Here is a 13370-nt window from a genome sequence, read left to right as displayed (position 1 = left end):
GTGTGTGACAGTGTGTGTGACACTGTGTGTGTGACACTGTGTGTGACAGTGTGTGTGACAGTGTGTGTGTGACAGTGTGTGTGACACTGTGTGTGTGACAGTGTGTGTGACACTGTGTGTGTGACAGTGTGTGTGACAGTGTGTGTGTGACAGTGTGTGTGACAGTGTGTGTGACAGTGTGTGTGACACTGTGTGTGTGACAGTGTGTGTGACAGTGTGTGTGTGACAGTGTGTGTGTGACACTGTGTGTGACAGTGTGTGTGACACAGTGTGTGTGACACTGTGTGTGTGACAGTGTGTGTGGCAGTGTGTGTGTGACAGTGTGTGTGTGACAGTGTGTGTGACAGTGTGTGTGACACTGTGTGTGTGACAGTGTGTGTGACACTGTGTGTGACACTGTGTGTGACAGTGTGTGTGTGACACTGTGTGTGTGACAGTGTGTGTGTGACAGTGTGTGTGTGACACTGTGTGACAGTGTGTGTGACAGTGTGTGTGACAGTGTGTGTGACACTGTGTGTGACAGTGTGTGTGACACTGTGTGTGTGACAGTGTGTGTGACAGTGTGTGTGTGACACTGTGTGTGTGACACTGTGTGTGACAGTGTGTGTGACAGTGTGTGTGTGACAGTGTGTGTGACACTGTGTGTGACACTGTGTGTGTGACACTGTGTGTGTGACAGTGTGTGTGACACTGTGTGTGTGACACTGTGACAGTGTGTGTGTGACAGTGTGTGTGTGACACTGTGTGTGACACTGTGTGTGTGACACTGCGTGTGTGACAGTGTGTGTGACACTGGCACTGTATGTGACACTTTGTGACACTAACATTGTGTGACACACTGTGACACTGTGACACTGTGTGACACTGTGTGACACTGTGACACTGACACTGTGACACTGACACTGTGTGACACTGTGACACTGTGACACTGTGTGACACTGACACTGTGACACTGACACTGTGACACTGACACTGTCACTGACACTGTGACACTGTGACACTGTGTGACACTGACGCTGTGACACTGTGACACTGACACTGTGACACTGACACTGTGACACTGACACTGACACTGTGACACTGTGTGACACTGTGACACTGACACTGACACTGTGACACTGACACTGTGACACTGACACTGTGACACTGACACTGTGTGACACTGTGTGACACTGTGACACTGACACTGTGTGACACTGTGTGACACTGTGACACTGACACTGTGACACTGTGTGACACTGACACTGTGACACTGTGTGACACTGTGACACTGACACTGTGACACTGTGTGACACTGACACTGTGACACTGACACTGTGTGACACTGTGACACTGTGACACTGTGTGTGACACTGTGTGACACTGTGTGTGACACTGTGACACTGACACTGACACTGTGACACTGTGACACTGACACTGTGACACTGTGTGACACTGTGACACTGACACTGTGACACTGACACTGTGACACTGTGACACTGACACTGACACTGTGACACTGTGTGTGCCCTCCTGTGTCCCCCCCGTGTCCCCTCCTCTGGAGGTGTTGGGGTCACTCGGGGCCGGGGGGTGACGAAGCCACCAGTGAGTCACCAACAGCCCCTGAGTCACCGCGGCCGTGTCCCCGCGTCACCCCTGGCCTGGGGACATCCTGGGGCCCCGCTGGCCCTGTCACCCCGTGTGTCCCTGTGTGTCCCCAGGGTCCTGTGTGTCCCCATGTCCCCCCGTGTCCCCGTGTGTCCCCAGGATCCCATTTGTCCCTGTGCGTCCCTGTGTGTCCCCAGGGTCCCCATGTCCCCCCATGTCCCTGTGTGTCCCCAGGGTCCCCATGTCCCCCCATGTCCCCGTGTGTCCGTGTGTCCGTGTGTCCCCAGGGTCCCGTGTGTCCCCATGTCCCCCCATGTCCCCAGGGTCCCCAGGGTCCCCAGGGTCCCGGTGTCCCTTGTCCCCAGAGTCACCACAGACACGAGTGAGGCTGCTGGAAAAGGGGCTTTAAATTCAATAAATTATTAATAATAGTAAATAATAATAATAATAATAATAATAATAATAATAATAATAATAATAATAATAATAATAATAATAATAACAATAACAACAACAATAATAATAATAATAATAATAATAATAATAATAATAATAATAATAATAATGGAATGTTGTAGATAAAAGCAGCTCGAGCTCTCTCCGGTGTCTGGGGATGCTCTTGGTGTCCCTGCTGAGGTCCTGGGGGGGTCCCAGGGAGGTCCCGGGGGGGTCCCGGGGGTCCTGATGAGATCCCGGGGGTCTCCGTGGGGTCCCGGGGGTGTCCCGGGGATCCCGGGGGTGTCCCGGGGGTCGGGGGTGTCCCGGGGGTGTTCCGGGGGTGTCCCGGGGATCCCGGGGGGGTCCCGGGGGTCCCTAACACGCGGGGACCCCCTCCAGGCAGGCGGCGACCCCCTCCAGGCAGCCCCGGAGCCGCGCCAGGGCCACCCCGGCCACCGTGTGCGGAGCCTCGGCGAGCGGGGCGGGGGGCGGCGGGGGGGGCTGGCGGGGGGGGGCGCAGCCGAGCAGCGCCCCCAGCACGGCCAGGAGGCTCCGCAGGTTCTCCAGGTCGTTGGCCACCTGGGCCAGGCGCAGGTCGCCCCCGGCCAGCGCCCCCAGGAGCCGCTGGAACAGCTGGAGCCGCTGGGCCGCCCACGCCAGCCCCGGAGCGACCCCCCCGGCCGGGACCCCCCCCTCCGGGACCCCCCCCTCCGGGACCCCCTCCAGGCCGGTGACGCGCAGGGTCAGCGGGAACAGCTGGGGGGGGACACGAACGCGGGGGTCGGGCTGGAGGGGACCCCCCCGGGGACCCCAGTTTGGGGCACGGAGCCCCCCCAGCTCTGGGTGTCCCTCGCTGGGGACCCCCAACCCTCGGGGTGCGGAGCCCCCCCCGAATCTCCATCCCTGGGGGTGCAGAGCCCCCCAGACCCCCCCACACCCCCCAGACCCCATCCCTGGGGGTGCAGAGCCCCCCAGACCCCCCCCGAATCCCCATCCCTGGGGGTGCAGAGCCCCCCAGACCCCCCCAGACCCCCCCAGACCCCATCCCTGGTGGTGCAGAGCCCCCCACACCCCCCAGACCCCCCCAGACCCCATCCCTGGGGGTGCAGAGCCCCCCCCTCAGGAAATGCCCGATTTAGGGTCAGACCCCCCCCCCCCCCCCAGCCACAGGCGCCCCTTCCTGGGGACCCCCGAAATCTGGGTACGGGATCCCCCCCACTGAGAACCAGCCCCCCAAATCTGGGGGACGTTCCCTTCCCCGCCCCAATGTCCCCCCGGTGTCCCCTCTGTCCCCCCGGTGTCCCCCCGGTGTCACCCCTGTTCCCCTGTCCCCCCTGTCCCCCCCTGTCCCCCTGGTGTCCCCGGTGTCCCCCCTGTCCCCCCGGTGTCACCCCTGTCACCCCCCGGTCTCCCCCCTGTCCCCCCTGTCCCCCCCTGTCCCCCCTGTCCCCCCGGTGTCCCCCCTGTCCCCCCGGTGTCCCGGTGTCCCCCCTGTCCCCCCGGTGTCACCCCTGTCACCCCCCGGTCTCCCCCCCTGTCCCCCCCTGTCCCCCCTGTCCCCCCTGTCACCTGCAGCTGCTGCAGGCGCGCGCTCAGGGTCCGGGTCAGGGCTCGCGCGTCCGCCCGGGCCCGCTCGAGCCCGACGGGGCGAGCCCGGGCCAGGGCCAGGGCCAGGGCCAGCAGCCCCCACAGGGACACGCGGGGACACCGCATCCCGCCGCCTCTGCCCGCGGGGACAGCGGGGACACGCGTCACCCCGCTCACCGGGGAGCCCCAAAACCCCCCGGGACAGCGGGGACAGCGGGGACACGCGTGACCCCCGGCGGTGACGTCACCGGGGACGGGAGCGGGACGGGAGCGGGGACAGGAGAGGGGACAGGAGCGGGGACACGAGCGGGGACAGGAGCGGGACGGGAGCGGGGACACGAGCGGGGACACGAGCGGGGACGGGAGCGGGGACGGGAGCGGGGACACGAGCGGGACAGGAGCGGGGACACGAGCGGGGACACGAGCGGGGACACGAGCGGGGACACGAGCGGGACAGGAGCGGGGACACGAGCGGGGACACGAGCGGGGACACGAGCGGGACGGGAGCGGGGACGGGAGCGGGGACACGAGCGGGGACACGAGCGGGACACGAGCGGGGACACGAGCGGGACGGGAGCGGGGACACGAGCGGGGACACGAGCGGGGACGGGAGCGGGGACACGAGCGGGGACGGGAGAGGGGACACGAGCGGGACGGGAGCGGGGACACGCGGGAGGTGGCGCTGCTGGCGCGGGGACTCCGGAGCCCGCCCGGTGTCGCCGTGTCCCCGCCGGCACGTGCAGCCCGCGCCGTGTCCCTGACGCCTTCCCGGAGCCCTTCGGCTCCTGTCACCGGGGCCAGCGCCGTGACGGTGACAGTGGCTCGGAGGGGTGGGGGGAGGGTCCCCAGGGTTGTGTCACCTCCCTGGGGACCCCCTGCCCTCGGTGGGGCGGGACAGCGGGGTCACCTCGTCACCCACTGCTTGAGGATGGGGGGCACGTGGGGACACGGGTGACACGGGGACACGGGACACGGGTGACACAGGAGCGGGGGGACACGGGGACAGGGGACACGGGTGACACGGGTGACACAGGAACAGGGGGACACGGGTGACACGGGGACAGGGGACAGGGGACACGGGGACAGGGGGACAGGGTGACACAGGAACAGGGTGACACGGGTGACACGGGGACAGGGGACACGGGGACAGGGGACAGGGGGGAAGCCGAGGGGACACGGGGACAGGGTGACAGGGGACACGGGTGACACGGGGACAGGGGACACGGTGACAGGGGACAGGGGGGAAGCCGAGGGGACACGGGGACACGGGGACAGGGTGACAGGGGACACGGGTGACACGGGGACAGGGGACACGGGGACAGTGCCACTCACCGGAGCCTCGCGCGCACTCGCTGAGCCTGGAACGGGACGGTGCCGGCTGAGGGGACACGGGGACCCCCGCCAGGCCCCCCCGGTGCCACCACCCCGGCGGGGAGGGCCCGTGTCCCCTGGGTCACCCCCGGCTGGTGGCACTGCCGGCACCTCGGGGACAGCAGGGCCGGGGGGACAATGACAGGGACAAGGACCCCCCCAGACCCCCCCAGACCCCCCCTGTCCCCGCCGGTCCCCCGGGGGGAGGGGCCGGGGGCGATGTCCCAGGGTGGGGGTCCCGGGGAGGGGGGCGGGGGACAGTGGGGGGGGTCCCTCTGGGGGGGTTGGGCTGTCCCGGTGCCGGGGGGGGTGGGGGGGGTCGGGGGTGATCGGGGGGGGTCAGGGGTGATCAGGGGTGTTCGGGGGGGGTCGGGGGGGTCAGGGGGGGGTTCAGGGGTGATCAGGGGGGTTCGGGGGGTGTCAGGGGTGATCGGGGGGGTTCGGGGGGGGTCGGGGGGGGTCAGGGGTGTCCGGGGGGTGTCAGGGCTGATCGGGGGGTGTCAGGGGTGTTCGGGGGGGGTCAGGGGTGTTCGGGGGGTGTCAGGGCTGATCGGGGGGGTTCGGGGGGGGTCGGGGGGTGATCAGGGGGGTTCGGGGGGGGTCGGGCTCACCTGGTGGCCTGGCGGGTCCCGTCGGTCGCGGCGGTGGCTCCATCGCGCCGCCCCCCCCTTTTATAGCGGCGGGGCCGATCCCCAAAGCGCTGCCCGCCCCCGCCCCCCGCCCCCCGCCCCCCGCCCCCCGCGCTGTCCGGCCGGGCTGTCCGGCTGTGTCCGAGCCGTGTCCGGCTGTGTCCCCCAGGGGTGTCCGAGCCGTGTCCCCCCGGGGTGTCCGAGCCGTGTCCCCCCGGGGTGCGCGGGGTGGGGGGTCCCGGGTGCCTCGATGCGGGGCGGGGGTCCCGGAGCAGGAGGAACTGGGGACACTGGGATGGCTGCGGGGGGTCGCGGGGCACTGGGGGGGTCCGGGGGGTCCGGGGGGGTCCGGGGGGTCCGGGGGGTCTGGGGGGATCCGGGGGGGTCTGGGGGGATCCGGGGGGTCCGGGGGGGTCCGGGGGGTCCGGGGGGGGTCCGGGGGGGTCCGGGGGGGTCCGGGGGGTCCGGGGGGTCCGGGGGGGTCCGGGGGGTCCGGGGGGGTCCGGGGGGGTCCGGGGGGGTCCGGGGGGGTCCGGGGGGGTCCCGGTTCCCCGCCCCCCCCAGTCCCCTCCCCCCCCGCGCATACGTGCCCAGGTGAGCGCAGCCCCGCGCGTGGCGGTGACACATCCCCCGCGCCCTGACCGCGGACACGCGCCCGTGTCCCCCTGTGTCACCTCCCGTGTCACCTCCGTGTCACCTCCCGTGTCCCTCCGTGTCACCTCCCGTGTCACCTCCGTGTCACCTCCGTGTCACCTCCCGTGTCCCTCCGTGTCACCTCCCGTGTCACCTCCCGTGTCCCTCCGTGTCCCTCCGTGTCCCTCCGTGTCCCTCCGTGTCCCCCTGTGTCACCTCCCGTGTCCCCCTGTGTCACCTCCGTGTCACCTCCCGTGTCCCCCTGTGTCACCTCCCGTGTCCCCCTGTGTCACCTCCGTGTCACCTCCCGTGTCCCCCTGTGTCACCTCCGTGTCCCTCCGTGTCCCCCCGTGTCCCCTCCCGTGTCCCCTCCCGTGTCCCCCTGTGTCACCTCCGTGTCACCTCCCGTGTCCCCCTGTGTCACCTCCCGTGTCCCCCTGTGTCACCTCCCATGTCCCCGTGTCACCTCCCGTGTCCCTCCGTGTCACCTCCGTGTCCCCCTGTGTCACCTCCCGTATCCCCCTGTGTCACCTCCCGTGTCCCTCCGTGTCCCCCTGTGTCCCCTCCCGTGTCCCCCCGTGTCCCCCCGTGTCACCTCCCCGTGTCCCACCCGTCCCCAGGCACACACACCTGGCACAGGATGGGGACAGGGACAGGGACAGGGACAGGACAGGGATGGGACAGGGACAGGGACACAGGGGACAGGGACAGGGACAGGGACAGGACAGGGACAGGGACAGGGACAGGGACACAGGGGACAGGGACAGGGACAGGGACAGGGACAGGGACAGGGACAGGGACAGGACAGGGATGGGACAGGGACAGGGACAGCACCGATGTCCTCGAGGCTCCCCGGTGTCCCCAAGGATGCCCCCGGACCATGTCCCCCCCCCCCCCCCCGGCCGGGGACACCGCCAGGGTGACACGGGGGGAGGGGGGACCCCCGCAGTGTCACTGGGGGGAGCAGGGTGGCTCCTGTCCCTGTCACCGCCCCGGCCCGGGGTGTCCCCAAAGTGTCCCCGAGTGGGTCCCCAGGCCCCGGGGAGGGTCGGGGTCCCCAGGCGGGGCTGTCACCGCCGGAGCTGGTGTCACCACGGCGGTGACACTCGGCCAACACTGTGGTGGCCCTTCCGGGAAGGCCGGCGGTGACACTGGTGACACCAGTGCCCGGCAGCCGCTGGCAGGACCCCAGGTGCCACCGCCAGGACACTGGGGACACACTGGGGACACACTGGGGACACACTGGGGACACACAGCGTTCCCCGCGGCCAGCACGGTGACCTGGGTGACGTCACGGCGTGTCCCCTCCCAGCTGGCATCCTTCGTGTCGCCGGTCTTGTCACCTCCTGGACAGCTCCCCTTGTGTCCCCATCCCTGTCCCCTGTCCCTGTCACCTCCCTGCCGGCTCCCCTTGTGTCCCCATCCCTGTCCCCAAGCCGGTGTCACTCATGTCCCCGTCCCCACCACCGAGGGCCACCAGGGGTCACGCGGCCACCCGCCCCTCCCCCGTCACTGGGCAGCGATGGGGACCCAAACTGGGAGCACTGGGGACCCCCCTGGCACCCCCAGGGTCACCCCCCGCCCTCGGGTGTCCCCAGTGTCACCCCCCGCCCTCGGGTGTCCCCAGTGTCACCCCCCGCCCTCGGGTGTCCCCAGTGTCACCCCCCGCTGGTCCCCGACCATGGCGGGAGCTGCGGTGGCCTCGTGCCCCCCCCGCGGCACGGCCCCCCCGCTGTCCCCTCGCTGTCCCCAAAGGGCCCAATGAGCCCCCCCCGCACTTACCTGGGGTCCCGGGGGTCCCGGGGGTCCCGGGGGTCCCGGGGGTCCCGGGGGTCCCCGCTGGCTCGGCCCCCCGCGGATGCTTTTTGGGGTAAGGGCTTCCTGGCTGGGGGAGGGACAGCAAGCCCAGACCGCAAAAAGACCCGAGAGGGACAGGGACGGTGGCCCCGAGGTGGCCCCGCGGTGACAAGGGAGCGGTGACAAGGGAGCGGTGACAAGGGGGACACGCGGAGCCCCCGGGGTGGCCCTGAGGGGGGACGCGGCCCCCGCCAGCCCCACGCTGTCCCCTGTGCTGGGGGGGACAGGGGACGCTGCCAGCCCTGGGTGCCACCCCCCGTGTGCCCCTGCCGTGTGCCACCTGTCACCTGCCGTGTGCCACCTGTCACCTGCGCGCTGCCCCGGCACTGCCACCCCTGAGAGGTGGCACAGAGGGACAGGGCACAGAGGGACAGGGACAGGGCACGGGGCGATGGGGACTGGCACAGTGAGGTGACACTGTGGCACAGAGTGACATGGGTGTGACACAGAGCCACGGGGACACAGCGCAGAGTGAGGTGACACGGCACAGAGTGAGGTGACATGGCACAGAGGTGACATGGCACAGAGTGAGGTGACACTGCACAGAGTGAGGTGACACGGCGCAGAGTGAGGTGACACGGCACAGAGTGAGGTGACACGGCACAGAGGTGACATGGCACAGAGGTGACATGGCACAGAGGTGACATGGCACAGAGGTGACACGGCCCAGAGTGAGGTGACACGGCCCAGAGTGAGGTGACACGGCGCAGAGTGAGGTGACATGGCACAGAGTGAGGTGACATGGCACAGAGGTGACACGGCACAGAGTGAGGTGACATGGCACAGAGTGAGGTGACACGGCACAGAGGTGACACGGCACAGAGTGAGGTGACATGGCACAGAGGTGACATGGCACAGAGTGAGGTGACACGGCACAGAGCAATGCTGGTGTGACACAGAGTGATGGGGACACAGCACAGACCACTGGGGACATGGCACGGGGTGACAGGGATGTGGCACAGGGTGACGGGACATGGCACAGAGCGATGGTGGCATGGGACAGAGCCGTGTCCCCAGCTCCTGCCAGCTCATCCTGGGTGTCCCCAGGCTCCTGTCCCTCAGCCACCAGAGCACCCGGGGATGGCAGGAGGCCACCAGAGGAGCCATCGCTCGGTGTCACCTCAGGAGCCATCGCTCGGTGTCACTGCAGGAGCCATTGCTCGGTGTCACTGCAGGAGCCATCACTCGGTGTCACCTCAGGAGCCATTGCTCGGTGTCACCTCAGGAGCCATCGCTCGGTGTCACTGCAGGAGCCATTGCATGGTGTCACCTCAGGAGCCATCGCTCGGTGTCACCTCAACAGTCGAATCTATGTCCCCACAGGGACGTGGCCGTGACCGATCCCGTCCTTGGTGGCATTGGCTGAGTGGCAGTGCCCGAGTTCGGGGTGTCCGAGCCGTGGCCGGGGCTGGGGACAGGACGGGCCCGTGGCTCCGGAGCTCCGTGGCTCTGTGTCCCCACGGCCACCCTGTGGCTCTGCTGTCCCTGTCCCTGTGGCTCTGCTGTCCCTGTCCCCGTGGCTCTGTGTCCCCACGGCCACCCTGTGGCTCTGCTGTCCCTGTCCCCGCGGCTCTGCTGTCACTGTCCCCGTGGCTCTGTGTCCCTGTCCCCGTGGCTCTGTGTCCCTGTCCCCGTGGCTCTGCTGTCCCTGTCCCCGTGGCTCTGTGTCCCCACGGTCACCCCGTGGCTCTGCTGTCCCTGTCCCCGTGGCTCTGTGTCCCTGTCCCCGTGGCTCTGTGTCCCTGTCCCCGTGCTCAGACCGGCTCTGTGGCCAGTCCAGGGAGGTGTCCCCAGCTCGGGGTCCCGGTGCCACGGGTGTCCCCGAGGGCCTTTGTGGGGATCCCCCGTTGGTGGCACTCCCCAGGGCTGGTGCCGAGGTGCCACCCCGGGGACAGCGGGAAGCGGCCCCGAGGCCACCAGCGGGCAGTTGGCTCCTCACTGGTGTCACCTGGGCCTGCACTGGTGTCACCGTCACCTGCAGCAGCGAACGCGTCCCTGCCCCACGTCATCCCCAGCCGTGATCCTGTCGCCACCCCATGGCCCTGTCCCCACCCCGTGTGCCCGTCCCCATGGCCCTGTCCCCACCCCACATCCCCACCCCATGTCCCCACTCCCCCCCGTCCCCACCCTGCAGCCCCAGCACGCCAGGGACAGGGATGGTGACACTCTGCTGGCTGCCACCCCCGGCCGTGTGTCCCCCCCGGCTGCAGCCAGAGCGGGACAGCCCGGGGGACACGGCTGAGGCCACCACAGCCCTGTCACCCCCAGCCCGGGGGACACGGCTGAGGCCACCACACCCCTGTCACCCCCAGCCCGGGGGACACGGCTGAGGTCACCACAGCCCTGTCACCCCCAGCCCGGGGGGAGCCCATTCGGGGGGATGAGGGGACAGAGGGGACAGAGGGGACAGAGGGGACAGAGGGGACAGAGGGGACAGAGGGGACATCCCTCGGTGGCTGCGCCTGCGGGGACTTGGGGGTGGCTCCCCCTCACCCGGGGGTCCCCCAGAGCTTGGGAGGGGCTCAGAGGGGACCGGGGGGATCCCAGAGGGTCCTTGAGCGCTGCCAGCAGCCGGGGCCGGGCGCAGGGGGACACTGGCGGTGGCAGTGGCGGTGACAGTGACAGTGGCGGTGACAGTGGCAGTGGCAGTGGCGGTGACAGTGGCGGTGACAGTGGCGGTGACAGTGACAGTGGCGGTGACAGTGGCAGTGGCAGTGGCGGTGACAGTGGCGGTGACAGTGGCGGTGGCAGTGGCAGTGGCAGTGACAGTGGCAGTGGCGGTGGCAGTGGCAGTGGCGGTGACAGTGGCGGTGGCAGTGGCAGTGACAGTGGCAGTGACAGTGGCGGTGACAGTGACAGTGACAGTGACGGTGACAGTGACGGTGACAGTGACAGTGACAGTGGCAGTGACAGTGGCAGTGGCGGTGACAGTGACAGTGGCGGTGACGGTGACAGTGACAGTGGCGGTGACGGTGACAGTGGCAGTGACAGTGGCAGTGGCGGTGACAGTGACAGTGGCGGTGACAGTGGCGGTGGCAGTGGCAGTGACAGTGGCAGTGACAGTGGCAGTGGCAGTGACAGTGACAGTGACAGTGACGGTGACAGTGACAGTGGCAGTGGCGGTGGCAGTGACAGTGGCGGTGGCAGTGACAGTGGCAGTGGCAGTGACAGTGACGGTGACAGTGGCAGTGACAGTGGCGGTGGCAGTGACAGTGGCAGTGGCAGTGACGGTGACAGTGACAGTGGCAGTGGCGGTGGCGGTGACAGTGACAGTGACAGTGGCGGTGACAGTGGCAGTGGCGGTGACAGTGACAGTGGCAGTGACAGTGGCGGTGACAGTGACGGTGACAGTGACAGTGGCGGTGGCGGTGACAGTGACAGTGGCGGTGGCAGTGACAGTGGCGGTGGCGGTGACAGTGGCAGTGACAGTGACAGTGACAGTGACAGTGGCAGTGACAGTGGCGGTGGCAGTGGCAGTGACAGTGGCGGTGACAGTGACAGTGGCGGTGGCGGTGACAGTGGCAGTGACAGTGACAGTGACAGTGACAGTGACAGTGGCAGTGGCAGTGACAGTGACAGTGACAGTGACGGTGACAGTGGCGGTGACAGTGGCGGTGACAGTGGCGGTGACAGTGACAGTGACAGTGACAGTGGCAGTGACAGTGACAGTGGCAGTGACAGTGACAGTGACGGTGACAGTGGCGGTGACAGTGGCAGTGACAGTGGCCGTGTGTGGCACAGACCTTTCCAGATCTCCGCGGGCGGGTTTGGGGTCCCCCGGGTGGGGAGGGCGGTGCCACCCCCGGGGACGTTCGGTGTGACCCCCCCGGGGGCAGCTGGAGCTGAGGGACCCCCGGTGCCCCCCGGGACAGAGGGGACACGGGGGGGGGCAGGGAGGGGCCGGGGCCGGGGGTCCCGGGGGGTCCCGGGGGGTCCCGGGGGGTCCCGGGGGTCTCGGACGGGGCTCGGGTCCCGGGGGGTCCCGGGGGTCCCGGGGGTCTCGGACGGGGCTCGGGTCCCGGGGGTCCCGGGGGGTCCCGGGGGGTCCCGGGGGTCCCGGGGGTCTCGGACGGGGCTCGGGTCCCGGGGGTCCCGGGGGGCTCTGGCGGGGCCCCCCCTGAGCCGCGCTCGGGGCCGGCAGGGCGGGGGTCCCGGGAGGGGGGGTTCCGGGGGGTGGGGGGGGGTCCCCGGGTGGGGGCTCCCCCATGGGCGGGGCGGGGGCGGGGCGGGGGGGGGGACAGGGGGATCCCGCCCCTCCCCCCCCGACCCCTCGGTCCTACCTGGAGCTGCGGCCGCGCTGCGCTGGGGGCGGGGGTCCCGGGGGTCCCGGGGGTCCCGGGGGTCCCGGGGGGCCCGCGGGGCCCGGGGGGGTCCCGGGGTGCGGGGGGGCCCCGCGGCGGCCGCGCGAGCCCCGGCGGCGGCGATTGACCCGCATTGACGTCACTGCGTCACCAGGGTTCCCCTGGAAACACGCGGGGGCTAAAAATAGCCCGGGGGGGCGGGGGGCGGGGCGGGGGCCGCCCCCTCCCCCGCGTCTGCCGCTATTCTGGGGACAAAGCGACAAATATAGAGCGGCCACTCCCGCCGCGGGGACACCCCCACGGGGGGCGCGGGGACACCGGGGGCGGACACCGGGGACACCCGCGGGACACGGGGGGGACGCGGGGGGGGACACGGGGGGGACACGGGGGGACACGGGGGGACACGGGGGGAACACGGGGGGGACACCGGGGACACCCGCGGGACACGGGGGGGACACGGGGGGACACGGGGGGGGGACACGGGGGGGACACGGGGGGGGGACACGGGGGGGACACGGGGGGAACACGGGAGGGACACGAGTGGGACACGGGTGGGGCACGAGTGGGACACGGGGGGGACACGGGGGGGACACAGGGGGACACGGGGGGACACGGGGGGGACGCGGGGGGAACACGGGAGGGGCCACGGGGGGGGACACGGGGGGGACACGGTGGGGACGGGCATGGGGACAGCGACATGGGGGGACACCATCACAGCGGACAGGCGACAACCGGGGAACAAGGGGACACGGGGCACCGGGACACTGAGAGAGGGGACACTGGGACAGGCAGATACCAGGACAACGGGACACGGGGACACCGGGACACGGGGACACCGGGACACTGAGAGGGGGGACACTGGGACAGGCAGATACCAGGACACCGGGACACCGGGACATGGGGACACCGGGATAGTGAGAGAGGGGACACTGGGAAAGGCAGATACCGGGACACGGGGACACCGGGA

The 13370-nt window shown here is 69.1% G+C and overlaps 1 protein-coding gene across 1 annotated transcript; it reads right to left on the bottom strand.

Annotated features, from left to right (window-relative positions):
- Nucleotides 1-2400: 2400 nt before the first annotated feature.
- Nucleotides 2401-5145, bottom strand: LEP (leptin). The gene is made up of 2 exons (XM_086886228.1): nt 3595-5145; nt 2401-2781 (listed from the first exon to the last, which is right to left on the bottom strand). Exons 1-2 carry the CDS (start codon nt 3736-3738, stop codon nt 2401-2403), a joined length of 525 nt encoding a protein of 174 aa, XP_086742354.1. The 5' UTR covers nt 3739-5145.
- Between the last annotated feature and the right edge of the window lie 8225 nt (nt 5146-13370).

Source organism: Cyanistes caeruleus, chromosome 4 (assembly GCF_971803275.1).
Source record: "Cyanistes caeruleus chromosome 4, bCyaCae1.hap1.1, whole genome shotgun sequence".
NCBI lineage: Eukaryota > Metazoa > Chordata > Aves > Passeriformes > Paridae > Cyanistes > Cyanistes caeruleus.
This window is presented reverse-complemented; position numbering and strand designations above follow the sequence as displayed.